Source organism: Nannospalax galili, unplaced genomic scaffold (assembly GCF_000622305.1).
Source record: "Nannospalax galili isolate Female #2095 unplaced genomic scaffold, S.galili_v1.0 scaffold383, whole genome shotgun sequence".
NCBI lineage: Eukaryota > Metazoa > Chordata > Mammalia > Rodentia > Spalacidae > Nannospalax > Nannospalax galili.
Window position 1 is genome coordinate 3,999,468 of NW_008351346.1, and position 16,580 is coordinate 4,016,047.

General features: G+C 43.9%; 1 protein-coding gene across 4 annotated transcripts in view; it reads right to left on the bottom strand.

Annotated features, from left to right (window-relative positions):
* Positions 1 to 463: 463 nt before the first annotated feature.
* The window catches only part of Ildr2 (immunoglobulin like domain containing receptor 2), a 66,853-nt gene continuing 50,736 nt past the window's right edge, over positions 464 to 16,580 (bottom strand). For all 4 annotated transcript variants that reach the window (XM_008848249.3, XM_008848246.3, XM_008848245.3 and 1 more), the window contains 4 exons: positions 13,772 to 13,885; positions 9,173 to 9,386; positions 7,550 to 8,219; positions 464 to 6,282 (listed from right to left, as the gene is read on the bottom strand). In XM_008848249.3, coding sequence (XP_008846471.1) covers positions 6,247 to 6,282; positions 7,550 to 8,219; positions 9,173 to 9,386; positions 13,772 to 13,885 — 1,034 coding nt within the window. In that variant the 3' untranslated portion in view covers positions 464 to 6,246. The remainder of the gene's footprint in view (positions 6,283 to 7,549; positions 8,220 to 9,172; positions 9,387 to 13,771; positions 13,886 to 16,580) is intronic.

Consider the following 16,580-nt stretch of genomic DNA (forward strand, 5'->3'; position numbering starts at 1 on the left):
GTCCTCCCACGAATAGCTTCCCGCCTCCCTTTCCCAAATGTAATTTCAATCAGGCAGATGCTGGTTCATTTCTTGAAAATGAGCCAAGTTCTATTACATTGTCTTACCACCTCTCCTACCTCCATGTCCCCTAAATGCTACAGCAGTAAGTGCCAACAGAACTTACCCAGCCTGAAGCTCATTAAAGTCTGTGAAAACACACATAATGCAGGCAGTACCCACCTCCTCTACAACCCCACAATATTTATTTTTCTATAATATAGTACTTAGAACATTCTCAGGAGGGTGTGCTATATGGTTTCCCCACCCCAGTCTTTTTTTTTTTTAAGTATTTTTTAGGTTAGGAGTACAAAGTAATAGGCTTCATGATGGCATGTGAATAACATGTTATTATGTATTATTTTTTCTTGGAGAAGAGAATGTCAGACCAATGTTATGTTGATTCAATTCTTTATAACAAAAGTAGATGAAAATGCTTTATTTACTTTAAAACATTACAATCAAATGCACTTTGTATGTCTGACATAGAAAAAAAAAACATAGGCAACAGAGATACAAACATTTCAGTTTGATGTCACAGACAAGGCACAAAAACTACTGGGCAGGTGACTGCCATGGAGCAGGCAGCTGCTCTTTGTCCCATTGCTTCTTTCATTATTGTGTTATTATTACGTATACATTTCTAGTGGAGTGGTGTCAATACCTTTGTTAATAAATGTGATTCTCAAAGCCAAGGTAAGAGGAAACTTAAGGGTATTTTTCCAGCCTACCTTGAGGAAAAAGGTCAGACCATATTTACCACATGGCCAGGCAGCTCCACCAAGAAACTCTACGAAATCTTTTGGCTTAACTTCTACAACTTTCTCCTTGACTCACATTCCTTGTCTCCCTCTCGAGCTGATCCTTCAGCGTGTACCTAAAATCTTGAAATATAGTGAAGATGCCAGCTCCTGCCCACAACTCTGGAATTCTGAGTCTAGATGAATCTGTAGTTTGGCTCAGAAATTCCCTTCAAGAAGAATCCAGGAAGCTGCAGCACATTCGTCAAAGCCTTTCCCCCATATTGCAGGAATACTGAAAATGAAAAATTCCAGCAAAGTCCCCTCCCTCTTCGGGTAGCCTTCAAGAAACGTGTACGGATGAATGAAGCCACAAATGTCTATTTTCCATGACTTTACCTCACTGATGACATATGAATGACCATCGAGTCCAGGACTCTCTTCACTACACCTCTGGTTGTGGAGCGAATAAGCTGGAGTCTGAACCTTCGACTACTGTAGGAACTGGAAAGAGCCCTAGCCAGTCAGAAGGCCACTTAAAGACTCTAAAAGCCATTTGACAATAGGTGAGTCACTTGGCATTTTCAACCTCAGGACTACATTCTTTGTGATGGGATAACACCCATTCTACTTCTATCATGGGGCTTGATGTGAGGATCAAATGAGATAATGCATATGAAAGTGGTCTGTAAACAGCAATGCATCAAAAAAGTAATACACAGAGCATTAAAAACTGACCTTATCACCCTCCGGCAGTGCTAATGCTCAGGGTGCTGCTTAAAGCAGCTCAGCTTCTCCTTGCTCAGCTTTGATGTTTCAAGCTCCTAACCTGGAGCTTCTTTGATCATTTCCCCAGGTGACTAGGAGGTAGGATCCTGGCAGGGAAAACTTGGTCCATTTTTGCTTCTAGGACTTTAGGTACCTGGACTATTTTAGTGGATTTGGATTTCTATATTCTATACTTCACTTTCAAACTCCTGTAAGATTCTGGCAGCAATTAAGTATGATTTTGGAAGGAGTTATATTGTAGATTTTATTGTTTTTCTTCAGTCAATTCAGGTCTGAAGGTAGAACTTATGTTGATGAGCAAGGATGATAATTTGTATGCTTTAAAAATGACTTACATTTGCCATTTTTTCCCAATGGCTCTTTTCTTTCTATTCATGATCTAAGTTTTACTTAGAATGGCATCAGGGAATAAGAAAATTACCTGTAATTCTTGTTGTCTGATCTGAGCCTGTCACAACAGATCACTATTCTGGGAGTAGGAACATCTAAAGCAGGCTCCTGGGGAGGGCTCCTAATTCTCTGTTTCTGTTCTGTTTTCTCTCGACAAGACTCTAGTGAGCCAGTCCCCATGGCTGGGTGCCTTACCAGTGCCAGCCCCAAGGGAATGGGAAAAACTCCACCTGGACATTTGAAGAAAATAACCCACAGTTCAAAGAAGCCTTATGACCAGAGGTATGATCCAGTGTAACACTACCCAAAGTCATCTACCACAGGGTTCTCTGAAAATACATCATCAGAATACAGATCTTGGCTCCAGGTCCACCCATCTATTCTCCAAGGCACAGCCTAACCATACCTTTCTACAGTGGCAGTCAAATAATTCTTTTTTTTCCTTTCTTTTTGTTGTTGTTACTTGCTCATTTGAGACAGTCTCTTGTAGCCCCAGGCTAGTCTTGAACTCACCATGTAGCCAAGTTTAAGATGATCCTGAGCTTCCAATCCTCCAGCCTCCACTCTCAAGTGCTGGGATTATGGGCATGTGCTACCACTCTAGTTTCTATGGTGTTGATCGAATCCAGGGCTATGTGCTTGCTAAGCAAGCTTTCTACCAACTGATCCATATTCCCAGCTTTCCAAGCAAGTAATTCTTATAGCCAGGCAATTTTGTAAAACATTGTTCCAATAGGAAAGGTCTACAGATTGGGAGTCTAGAGACCTGATAGGCTTATGACTTTATTAATGGAAGTAATGGTTTCTCCATTTTTAAAAAGGGGAGAAGTGTGGATAAATAACAATAGCTGTTACTTTGGCCTCTCTCAAAGGCTTTCTAAAATCAAATCAATTTTTGTGTGGTTTATAGACTATAACAAATATATACCAGTGTGGCTTGATGCCTTGGGTTTGGGTATCAACCCTTTCTCGTTCTGGTATGCATGGTCCCACACCAAGTATAGATTGAGGATCATGAGAAGGGAGATGAAATTCCATCTCCTCTGTGAGACTTGAATTAGTAAAAGTGGGTAACAGTACCCAAGCTGCAGATCTGAGCTCCTAAGGGAACAGATGCTGAGCTCCCTCCAGCTTGCTTGGGTGGAAGAGATAATTGTCCTCAGCCTCCTAATGAGTCTATACATGGTCCAGAGAAGCACTCCATGCACCAGGGGATACCTCCCTCCACCTGCTTCCACACTCCCTCCTCCAGCCTGTCCCTGACTCAGCTGTGACTCACAGGCAAACACAGAAGCTCTGCATCAGCCCTCTGGGCCTCCTTCCCTGTTCTTTACCTCTTCTCAGTTCAGACTCTATAGTCTGGCTTTTCAGATCACTGATGTCTTGAAATGGGATGGGTGGACAAACATTCAACACTTAAATATCAAAATATTTCCATTTAAGCTAAAAAAAACCTTTAAATCTCTGGGTTTATTATAATTTATCCATAGCACTATTTCCTATTATATGCATAAAATCTCTTCATTATTTCTTGGGCACATCTTATTTTCCCTACTAACTGGTAGGGACCAAATGGACAGATACCACACTTTACACAAGACTTATTTTATACACTAGTTAAAACAGGAAGGGAGCTAACATGTATAGGCACTTCCTGTGCAGGATACACTACTGGACAACCAAACAAAGGGATGCGTAGAGAAAAGTCAGGGGTACTGGAGATAGCCAGCTTTGCCTTGTCTGTCCAGTCTTATCTCCTATCCACATACCCAGAAACAATTGCTTTTTCTCTCTACTAAAGGTCTGGAAGTATGAGTGATTCATGCAGCCCGACAGAGGACACCTGCCCCCCCCCCCACTTCTCCCCCTAGTAATTTCAAAAGCCTGTTATCTTCTTTATGTTGATTTTAAAAAATTGTTGGCCTATAGTCTCGTTGTCTTTGGAATTGTATGTTTCCAATTTTAGTAACTCTACTATTGCTCCTCTTAGCTTTGACCAAGATCATGCATGCCCCTGGCTTTAAAAAGCAATATATTTGGTCTCTGTAGCTGGTGCTATGGGGCTCTTTGGTGGTAAGAAGCCTGACACAGTGCTCAGTATAAAGCAACAATAGCCACTGCAGCTTTTCAATATTTTTCTGAATCGCCTGAGCAAGTTGAAATCCAAAGCTGGTGATTAAGAAATGATGTTTTTAATCATACTGAATTGGAGCCCAAACAGACAGACCAGATCTAGGCTTTCTGAGGCCAGGGACAGTAGCAGGTCTAAAACTCAGCACCAGGGTTATGGCTTGTGTCTTCCAGCCCTTGGAAGTGCCAGCACTGGGCTGAAGTGTCCTCCTGGTTTATCTGGGGCAGGGCAAAGCAACTGTGAAGTCCTTTGGCAGGCCAGTTCTCCTTCAAGCAATGATACCAGCTCATCCCTCCAACCCTCACCCAGTGGCTTCTTACAACATCATACATGTTGAACTTTTTTGGAAATGCCACGAAATGCAATGGTTGCTAGCAGAATGGACTCGGGAACTCCAATTAGGTGGCTCTGAAGAAGACTAAGGAAAATGCTGACCAACCTCCTTCAGAGGCTATACATAGATTCATAAATACAGAACAGACTGCTCGCTGGATTAGGGGATAGAAAGCATCACCTTTCTCCAGTGATTTCCAATCATGTGACCGGTCATAATAATGCAGACTGGGAAGTTTATCAAAGAAAGTGGAGGCAGTGAGAGACCTAAAGTTGTGTGGAATAAGAGACTCAAGGCTGAATGCTCTGACAAGAAATAGTTTTGTCCTTGAAGATAAATAAACACATAGGATGTACCAAACTTGTCATGTCTCAAGTAGGAATCCCCAGTTTGGGCTGGGCTCAGCTAGGCAGTTCTGTTGGTATTGACTGGATGTTCTTGTGTTTGCTGAGAGCTGATAGGACTGTCACATACAGTGACAGGGGTGAACAGGCTCTTTTCTCTCATCACGTAGCAGGTTCGTCTGGGCACATTCACCTGGTGGTGGTTGCAAAGGACCCGTGAACAGCAAGAGAAGAAAAACTTCATGTACAGGAACTTTTCAAGTCTCTGCTTATGTCACATTTGCTGTTGGCTCATTTGTCACATCAAATCACATGGTAAACTCTAAATTCAAGGAGTAGAAATATAAGCATGTAGCTCTTAATGAGGAGGGAAGAGTGTGTGAACACTTTTTCAATTTATGCACATTACAAAATCTGGTTCTAGCTTTGGGATGTAGGCAAAACCCATCATTCTAGGCAAGGGTAGAAAGGAAGAGCTTCTTGCTGAGAAAGTAGGATCTCTCATGTCTCAAAAGCATCTACAGAAACAGTGAGGCCAAGGGAGACAGACTCCATCTCTCTGGCAACCTGCATTGCTGCTTTCTCCTCCTTTTCTCCTTCTTCTCTTTCATGTGCATGTTTTAAACATCTATCAAAGGCACCTGGCGCCTAGCTAATCAGCCTGCAGAGGGAGGCAGGACACTGTGTGTGGCACCAGCCCATGGAAAGTCCAGGAGAGGAGAGAAGGAGAAGAGCCCTTAAGAGTTCAAGGCTCAGATGTTGCTGTGCAACAGAAAGAGGAAAAGCAGTTTATGACCTCAGGATGGAAAAAAGAAAGACCATTTATCAGCTTTTCAAAATGCTATCCTCTGCTTGTCTCAGCCACTTACAAACTATGGTTCAGAGCAGCAAATTAAAGTCATTTCTGTGACTGTCCAGGAAGTCACTATCACTGAGCTCACGAATGGCCTTCTGATTTTAGTATAACAGGAGTCACTGACTAGTGACTGGGAAGTGATGGGGATCAAAAGCACATCTTGTCTTGAAGTTATCTTTCCTTGCCAGCAGAAGGTCTTCTAATAGAAGTAATAGATTCTTCTGTCTCTAAGCACAGCACAGCAGGTATGGAAAACACTGTTTCTGAAGATCAGTGGTCCAAAGCTACTTTTCTTTCAGAAGAGGTCATAGAGTCTTGGTTCCGCTAAGGAAGGAGGAGGGGTGCAAGAAAAACTCTACAGTTTAGAAATTTGGCATGTGGGATGTTCTCAGACAACACTGTTTTTCTTGATAAGTTTCTCAAGATAGTTAAATGGGGACTAGAGTTTGGAATCAGCCTCACTTAAAGGGTGCTTCCTATCCCTTGCCAAAGCAGAGATCAGCAAATCTTTCAAGGTGGTTGCTGGCCAGAGAAGGTCTTGGGACTTCTGGCTCTCAGATTTGTGTCTTGTCCCTGTGGTCTGTGTCTGATTTCTAGTCATCCAGAGAGGTATCTTGAAATTATCAGACCACAAGGGACATCCTGGTTGGAAAGTCACTCTAGGGAAAAACAGAAAGAGCCCAATATTAAACCACAAGCTGTATAAAGAAAGCCACAGGTACAACTAATAGCTGACTGGGCAGTCTACAACCTGGCATACACTGACTCTTAGGATTGCATTAGAGTTGATGATTATGCCAAAGCCCAGATGATGCTAAAGCTAGCAGACATCATATAGAATGCAGTTCCATGGCTAAGGAATAACTTCCCATTGCCTTAAGAATAATTGTATTTGCAACTCCACAGTATCAAGTGTGGATGGTTACCATCAACCTGAAATCACCTAAATGTCATGGCATTTCTAAGACACTTCATTGTTTTGGAGGAATTAATAATAATGTCAAGCATCTTTGTTCTCTTCATATTCCTTCTTTGCATATGTACTAAAGAAAATGCCCAGAACTAAGGAGGTTCCTTAGTGGTAGAATGCTTGTCTAGCATGGGCAAGCTTTGCTCTCCAGCCCTGAATAGGAAGGAAGGAAGGAAAGAAGGGAGGGAGGGAGGGAGGGAGGGAGGGAAGGAGGAAGTGAAGGAAGGAAAGAGAGAGGAAGGTAGAGAGGGAGGGAGGAAGGAAGAAGGCCCAGCTTGGAATCATGCAAAACAAAATGGAGAGAAGCATGTTAATTGGAGACAGAAGTACTTGGGCATGGAGTGGCCTCCAAAGTATGGGGGAAGGGGGCCATCCGAGGCACTTTGGAGTCCCACAGTGGACATATGTGACTGTTCCCTAATGTTTCTGAGGTCCAGAGCTTTTTTTTCAGGGACTAACAGATAAGAGTAGACTGCTATAAGTCAGAGGTTTTCCTTCACACATGCAAGGCACAGAGCCTAGCATACATTCAATCTCGTCCTTTGCAAACAGCAGTCGCTCCTAACCTTCTCTGGGGTATGTACTGTTTGGGAACTCTCACCCCAAGTGGGGCAGAACATAGAGAGGAATGCACATAAAAGCATGCATATCACAGAAGCCCAGGTAAAGGCTGGTGGGGATGGGCCTGAAAGCTCTGATGCTTTTCAAGGTGATCTTTCATAAAACCATCTACACACCATCTGGTTCCTTATTTTTGTTTTTTAACCTCTTGAAGGTCCCGCCCTTACTTCTTCACCCGACCCTCCACAGAGTCCTAATAAGCACGGCCAGATTCTCATAAGTAGGACGACAGGGGTCCCTCTCATGGCCCTCCATCCTGCATCTCTGTCCAGGGGCCAGGCACCCCAACTGCTTCCCACCCAGCCCTCTGGAAGGAGCTCAGGGCATGGCCTTACGGTTTTCTTGGTGGGCTCCTTTTTCCTCCTCTTCTCTGAGTTGCTGTGGAAGGGCAGGTCGCGGCCACGGTAGGATGGACCCCGGGTCAGCTCCAGCTCGCTGTAGGGCGGCAGCGCATCCTCCGCCGCGTCGTCAGCCTCCTCCTCGCCCTCGCTGGTCCCCGCCTTGTAGGTGTCCGGTGGCGACCAGGCGTAGTAGGAGGCGCTGCGCGGGCCGAGCTGCGCACTGCGCTTGGCTGGCGTCTCCAGACTGCCGCCTCGGCTGGCGCCCTCGGGCCGGGGCTGACGCTCCAGCACGCTGCTCAGGTATGAGTGGTCGTACTTGGGTGCCGTGCCCGGGGTCCGACTCACCAGGCGCGGCAGGTGCGTGTCCTCGGCCGGCCTGCGGCGTGCGGGGCTGTAGGCCCAGCCGCGGTCACTGTCGGGTAGCGGCTCACGACTGCGCTGCCCGTAGTACTCGTCCAGTGAGCCGTCCTGGTAGAAGCCGTGCGCCCGCGACTCCGAGCGCTCGAAGCGGGCCCCCACCCGGGCCTCATGGCTGTTGCCGTTGGCTCGCCGGGCCCGCTGGCCGTACGAGTCAGCGAAGGCCGCCAGCTCATCCATGGAGACGGCCGGCACGCTTGTGGCGAAGTTCTTCCGCGACAGCATCTCGGATTTGGAGCGCTGCTGGCTGCGGACAGATGGAGTCATTGGTCAGCGCACCGGATTACTGGGTCTGGTCCGAAGCCCTGCAGAGTCCAGCCTCAGTTCTCCTCTGGGCCAGGAATCATCGCAGGCCCTGCTCACCGCTCAGCCTTGTAATGTCAAGTGAGAGCAAGCCTGGCTAGCTCATGTGTTTGTGTCAAAGACTAGAATGGAGTTGTAGATCTAAAAATACTATGGAGTGCTGAAACCGGCTGTGGGACCCTCTGATCATTATCACACTTCTGGGTGACAGCCACACAGCTCACTCCACCCATCCCACAGCCACAGCAAGTAACACACAGTTCTGGTCCCAGGAGACTGGACTATTTGGTGACATAGATAGACCTGTTCCTCCTACAGAGCCAAGGACAAAGTTACCTGTTAGGACAGGAGGCCAGAAAAGATGCACTGGGTAAAGAAAAGGCCATGTCTACTATCCCTCTAGGTAAAGGACAGGTGACAGGTGCCATTCAGTGGGGAAGCAGTCACACAACTGTTAAAAGTCTTGGCCTCTCCTATTGGTTGGTTTGTGGAACTTTGTTTCCTAACCTTAAAATGGGGACATTAAGAGTAGTTGCCTATTAGAATTATGAGAATTAAATACAAGGGTGTTAATATGATTTTTTTTTAACCTTTCACATGACCAATGATCAGAAGAATGGGGAAGCTAGGTGGGAATTTTAGAGGTCATGGGATAAAATAGATGAGGAGGGCAGAGCTATGTCAAGGTTCATTAAGAGGCCTAGGCATACATCTCAAAAAACCTTTGAGTGATTACTTCTACCCAAGGTACCATGAGGGTGTGACATATGTGAGAAAGAGGTATTGAATAGTCTTATTGAAAGAGACGTAGTGGAATAACCTAGAATGGAAGATGTGCCATCAGGTGGCAGTAGCATCTGTCCTGCCTTCTGGCCCCTACCCACTCACAGCCGTCACCTGTGCCTGAAGCTCTCCTGGTCCTCTTTGTTATACTCCAGGGCTGGCCCCCTGTTTGCCCCACTGCTGCCTCCCATGACACCTGACCAGTAGTCAGGATTGCTCTCCAAGTCCCCAGACACTGGGAACTGCTTGCTGCGCATCTGGTAGTAAGACTGGCGGAAGTTGCTGTCGTCCTCATGCAAGGAGCTGAGTTCCGAGATGGTGTTGTTATCTGCAGGGACAAAATGGGGCATGACAGAGCTTTCTATACGTTAGGAAGGGTACAGTGTTAAGAGCTGAGCTCACAGGCTCTAGAAACTCCTGCCTGAGGGCCTTGGTCCTGACCAGGGTGAGCTACAGACCTGCACTGGTGGTATTTGTGTTCCTAGCTCAGTAGGAACTGGCTCCAGCTCAAACCAAACTTGCTTACAGAAGGAGGCTTCCTACATGCTCTGTTCTTGGAATAAGAGGACAATTGTTTTTTGTTCCACCTAAGGCAGGCTTCCCAGAACTCAGGCTCTCTGCAGCTGGCCTTCTAGTATGTTGTCCTTGTTCCAGCATTTTCCTCTGTCCTGTATAATTCTATGATGAGCTATGATGATCCCAGCCATGCTGGGCCAAAAAGGGACAAAGAGAAAAAAAAAAGCCATCAATCATAGCATCTTCCCTACTGCTGGCTCAGTCACAAGATAGGCTTTAGAGCCAGTAGCAACACATACTTTAGAGGAACCCCATTCTGCTCTCCTCGTCCTGACGGCATGAAGTCAAGGTCAAGAAGTGCACATGTATTGTCAGTACACTTTTGAGACCACATTCATCTAGGAACCAGGAATAGCCTGTCCAAGTGGCACCAAATCTACTAAGGCCTGGATGGACCTCTTCACCCCACCAAAGTATTTCAGGTACGTGTGGCCATGAGCTTGGAGCAGCGAGAAGAAATGGGTGGACCGTCTTTATGTCCAGTGGCTAGAACTTGTACTCTGGCCCCAACTTAAAAATGTAAGGCAGTGTTTAGTCACAGCCTTCTCATTTCACAAGTGGCTTTTTGCAAAGACACTTACGAACAAGGACCAGAACAATGGTCTAGTCTAGAAAGAAAAAGAAAACTCATTTATTTATAGAACCTTGAAATGTATTGAATGTCATTTTATTTTTAAAAATCCAGTGATTCTATTTGCAATGTAACTAAATCCACTTGTTTTCTAAAATCTTTTTATTAGGACTTCAAAAATATTATTAAAAGCAACATTTACTAGGTTAAGGCCTTGCTTTTGAGTGAAAGATAAGCCAAAAACAAATGCTTGGAGCAGAAATATATGTCTCAAGTTCCATTTGCTTTCCCTCCTCCCTGTCACAGTAGTACTGGGAAGAACAGGGAAGTTTTGTACAACAGCAAGCCTTCCTAGTCCTGATTTACCAAGTGACAAGAATGTCACTCAATTTCCACATGTGATTATTTGGATTGGAATTGTAATGAATTTAAAAACTTTTCTACTTCTCAAGGACGATGCATTAGTTTATATCTTTTATTCTTTATGTTTGAGTGTGGAATATATGCATCTGTGTGTGCACTGTACATGCCTCTCTCTTGTTCTCTTTCTCTTCCTATCTCTCCCTCACCTCTCCTTCTCTCTCTCTCTCTCTCTCTCTCTCTCTCTCTCTCTCTCTCCCTCTCTCCCATAAGAGCTCTTGGTGTGCTCTGTTTTTTCCCCCCTCTCCCATAAGAGGACTTCAGGTGTCCTGTTTTATTACTGTCCACCTTATTCCCTTGAGACATGGTTTCTCATTGGCCCTGAGCTAGGCTGATAGCCAGCATACCCCAATGATCCTCTTGCCTCTGCGTCCCACAGGGTTGGGGTTACAGGTACCTATAACCATGCCCAGCTGTTTATGTGGATGCTAAGATTCACTTCAGGTCCTCATGTTTGCATAGTAAGCACTCTTAACCACTGAGCCATCTCTCCAGACCTTATGTCTATTTTAAAGGAAAATAACTCACACTATTGATTAATAAAATGTAGTACATCCCCTCTCACAATTCCCATGAATTCCAATTTCCTAGTAGGCATACAGGGAAATGCTTTAAAATATACCAAATGAGACCATTTGAAAACAATTGTTGGCTCAGAACTTTCTTTAAACTTGAGGGAATATATGACCTTTTTCATTTGTCCAAATTGTAAGCTCTATCACCGTTTGACCATTCATAGAAATAAACTGTCCAGGATGTACACTGAACATGAACATCAACATACCCCACTTCATAGACATCTGATAATGTCACTTTGGGACAAGGCTATGCCAATGTTTGTAAAGGACCAGGGATGTTTTAGGCTTTGCGAGGCATTATAACTGTTCAACTCTGCCGTTCTAGAATAAAAATAATCATAGAAAATACATAACTGAACTGGCATGGATGTGTTCCAATAAAACTATTTAAAAAACAAAAATTGGCCCAGGAGATACTGTTGGCTGCCTCCTGCTCTAGAAATTCCAAGAATGAAAACATCCAGGAGAACTGTAACTTTTAAGGGTAAGGCAAAGGAGGATCATGCTGGCTAGCAAATTCATGAGCCTGGACCTCAAACCATGAGTTCTTACAGAAACTATGAAATCAGGAGATCCATTTTACAACGAGATTTTCAAGATTGTCCCATTCCACGATTTGCTCTAGGGTTTCCTTTGCTCCTTAGGAATAGAACTAACCTTTAGAAATGAACTATATTCCTGCATCATTCCATGTAGTTACTGTAATGCCAACCGGCAGTGCCAAGTGATTTAGGTTCCAGTCCTGGCATTGACCCTAGTGCTAGCACTGGTTATTTTCCCTTCCTGGCTCATTTTCCTCTTGTGTAAAGAAGGCTGAGTCAACAATCACCTCAAGGTGTTTGCTGGTACTCTAATCTAGAGCCCTATGAACAAGACAGTGCTCTCAACAGATTCATTCTATAGCTATGAAGCCGTCTACACTTAGCTTAAAAAATTTTTGGTGTATAAATCATAAGACTGGGAATCTGCAATCCTCAATCCTTGTGTTTCCTCATCTGTACATGGCACAGGTTGATGTGGACCATCTCTAAGCTCTCTTTCAACTCTAAGATTCTACCTTAAGACCAGCCAGCTTCTGGAGACCATTTAAATAAGGGTATCGATCAGAGAGCTCATATAAACTGAAGTCCATTCTTTACTTTTGATCTGAGTTAACGTTTCCTCTGAGCTATGATCCTTGCAGAATTCCTGCCTAGGCTGCTCCTTGATCCAGGACTCTCTAGGTCTCCGTCCCTTTGCAGAGATCCATGACAACACTGTTACAACTAGCTTGTCAAGTGCAGTGACATCTGCATTACTGACATTCCAATCTGGAATGGTCTTTTTATAGTCAGTGCAGTGGGAGGATGCAGCAATGGATGCAACACAGACAGGATGAATTTAGAAATGCAAACTGGGTGGAATATGTTGTCCTTAATCTGAATAAAGCTCTTCTAGTCTGGGACTGTTTTCCCAACAACTCCATCAAGTCTCTGGTTGGTTCCAAGAAGAGGAAGGTTCAAAGAAAGTGCCTAGTGACCTCACTACCATGCTTGCCAGCACCCTCTTGATAATTAGCCCATCCATGTCAGACTTGCCCTGTTCTGCCTCCTATGATAGACAGTAATTTGGAATTCACCCTAAAGAATCAGCTGTGTCAGCTGCAGTCTCCAGGAGTTGTGGATAAGTTAAGGGTTGGGGCCCTGCCACTTACAGACTTAGTAATTAAAAAGTTCTTTGACAAGAGTAGCCTCTTTGCTTACCCCTCAATCTCTGTGGTCAGGCATCTCAGAGGAATGCTAGCCTCTCTTTTCTAGATTAATTTGCCAGACTTGTTCTTTCACTTCCAATGACGCTGCCATGTGGCAAGTCAGCAGCTGGTTGCCAATACTAGGGCCCTTCATGTGGGAAAAGCTAATGCTGAAGGTTCACATTTTGTGTTTGCGTGTGTATGCACATGCACATGTGTGTCTGCAGATGCTTATGCCAGAGATTGAAGTTGGGTATCTTCCTCAGCCCCTCTCAACCTTATTTTTGGAGACAGGGCCTCTCACTGAACCTGGAGCTCACTGATTGGCTAGACTGACTGGCCAGTGAGCTCCAGGAATCCCCCTGTCTCTCTATCTCAGTATTGAGGCTACAGATATGCTTTGTCATGGCCTGGATTTTATCTAAGTGCTGGAGATCTGAACTCAAGCCTGCATGGCAATGACTTTACTAGCTAATCCATCTCCCCAGCCCTTGAAGCTTCATATCTTAAGTCTTATTTTGAATATTTCTTAAACAGAGTAGTAGAGGGAAATGGTTTCAATGAAACATTTTAAACCTCAAGATTAAAAGACAACAGCAATCAACACTGACTGTACTATGGAGAGACACACATAGCACACATGTGACTGCCTCACTCTTCACACCAGGAGCCCTTCCTATTCCCTTCTAGGTGCTCAGAGGCACTTTCTTTGGTGGTATCACAAGTAGCCCTGCTGGTTCTGACCAGTCAAATTTGATGACCTCCCCCAACCCTGATGTCCCTTTTAGCTACCAAGTCCTGCATGAAGCACAGATCACATGAAACTAACAGATGCTCACATCTGCCTCTCATCCTTCTGGCTGGATCAAACTGAGCCAGCTCCTTCTCGACATAGTACAGGACCTTCATCGAGTCTCTCTCTTTGTCAGCTTGGATCCGGTAACCTTTGCGAACTGTTGAGGAAAGCACAAGAAGGTGAGCTAAAAATGGAAAATCGGGAAAAGGAAGCCTCCATTTTACCAAGCAGAAAACATTGTTCCTAGTTAAAACATCTCTTTTTGGAGTCATCCAGTAATAATAAACTATCCTGATACATAGAGGGCCACACCTGAGATACTATCAGAGGGTGCCACTGGAATGCAGGACCTAGAGGTCGACAGCGAAATCCAACTGCAGAGCACATTCAGTCATTGTTACCCTCAACTCCCTGTCATCTGACATCCTAAGCTTTTCAAAGCTTCTGAGATCCACTGGGGGAGTAAGCTCATTCTAAAAAAAAGGAAAAAAAACCTTTCTAGATTGAGGGCACATGTCACAAGTCACTCTCCACAGCTTTAGGTTCACACCTTCACTTAGTAGAAGTGCAGGTAAGTTTAAAACAGGTTCCCAGACATCAGAGCTCTTCACAAAGGCAGCCTGAATGCCTCTAGTTGCCTGGGAGATGGTGCAAAAATCCCTCAAGCTGGGTTGTGCATGCCTAGAGCTAATATTAGATTCTAGATTACATACATACTGTACAAAACAAGTGCCCACAACACACAGATTTCTAATCACGGATCCATTTTATTTCCTTAGCATTTTCCTTTTAGGAAAAGGAATACCATATTTCAGATGTGATGAATTTAATTCAGCCTGCTGGTAACTGGTTAGAAACAGGTATTACTTTTAGGGATTAATAAAAAAACAAAACTGAAATTGGGGAGATAATACCATCACTCACACTGACAGAGATGAAGGCTGCTTAAGTCCCATGTCACTTAAGTCCAGCCAACATCAGCCCCAAAGGCGATAAATTGCATCAGCAGGTAAGCAGACAGGTAAGAGAAAGGGAAAGAATGAAGCTGAGGAAGGAATGATGAAATGGGAAACACACAGCAGAGGCAACTAGACAACACTTACTGGGCACTGAAAATGTGCAAGGTACTGTGCCAACTGTTTACAAAGAAGTAATGCTATTTTAGTCACATTTCTGTGGTTGTAAAACTTTGGCTCTGGAGGATTTTATAATATGACCAGGAATGATTTGGCAGTGCCAGGCCTGGAATCATGTGGTCTCACTGACTTAAACATAACTGTATTAGGGTATCTTTCTTTCCAAAGTCTAGGAGCTATAAAGGGAACAAATAATCCAACTCCAGCATTCTGTCTTCCAAAGTGGGGCAAATAATGTAAGGAAAACACGTAAGTGTATATGCATGCAATAAAACCTCTGCTTTATAGTCACTGAAGATGTTACCCTGACTGTGGACAAAGCCCCCACACAAGGTATTTACATGGAAGATTAAAATGTAAGATTCCACAGTACTCTAATCACAAGCACTGAAGATGAAAGTCGCCCACACACCCATTTGCAGGTGCACAGATTTTTCCATATGAGAACATACTGGGCGGTCCATATCCATCTCAAATTGTGAAATTACTTAGAAAAAATTAATGAGTCTCAGCACATACTTTCCTGCGGCATCTTCTCCCAGAGGTTAGATTCATAATCCTTGTGCCGAAGGAATTATTAGTAGAAATGATTTTATTTATCATGCTACACAACCTTCCATCTCTGCAGAGGCGTTTACAGAGTAGTACAGACAGTTCAATTAAAACGCAATTATCCCACGGAACTGCTACGTCTGTTCCAAGGCAGTTAGGTCTGATGGATGAGGTACAGGGCTGGGAAACAGGACTGGGCATCTTGTAGGCATGTTACCACTGGTTTACTGAAGGACTGCCAATGAATGAAGACCCATCAAGACTCGGTTTTTATATAATTTCTTCAAGAAAAGAGGATAACTAAGACCAAATCAGTGGAGTATTTTGAGTTCTCCGTAATTAACAGGGTCATCTTAAATGCTACCCTCTCCAAAGGGCTTTCTTGATTCTCATAATTTTGTCCCTTTCTGTTTAAATCTTTTTCCTGTTAAAAATCATTTAATTTGAATTTGTATTATGGGCCTTAAAACATTCCAGTTTGTTTGAAGTTCTTTACATAAATGTCTAACTGTCTCAAAGATTTTTGAAGGAAAAACAATCTTATCATTAAGGATCTCCATGTGCCAAAGACTGTGTTTCACATATAATTAGTAAACTTTTTAAAGAAATTACTTCCAATCTAGGAATGGAGGGGTTAATGGTTTCTTTGGAAAGAGTATTTTCAGTAAGTGTTAATCTATAGACTATAACTTTCCTGCAGATAATAAGTCTTTCAGTGTACTTCTAGTATTTAGCCTAGAGCCTGGCATACTATCAATACTGAAAACATAGGTGTTCAAGTGAATTAATAGACATGAATGAATGAGTGACTAGAAACTGGGCTTAGAAACTGTATTTCTTGGATTACAAAATATGGCATATGAAGCTATGTGGGTGGTTTACTGAAGAATTTTAATCAGGAAGGTAAAGACTTGAATGGTAGACCGAGGAAGCAGCAAGGTTTTGTGGTTATTGTTATGATGCTTTTCTAAGGAAAGAATGCTATCATGATTGCAGGTGTTAGAGGAGAGGCTTTCTCTCCCTGAAGCAGTAGCGTTACCTCAGTGTCCTTAACATGTGAAGCACTCCTATGGTAAACCTTCAGTAATGCTGAAACAAGGATCATGTGTGTAAGGAGAGCCGGTACTGTAAGGGACTAGGTACCAGCTGTTCCCTGGCAGAGAT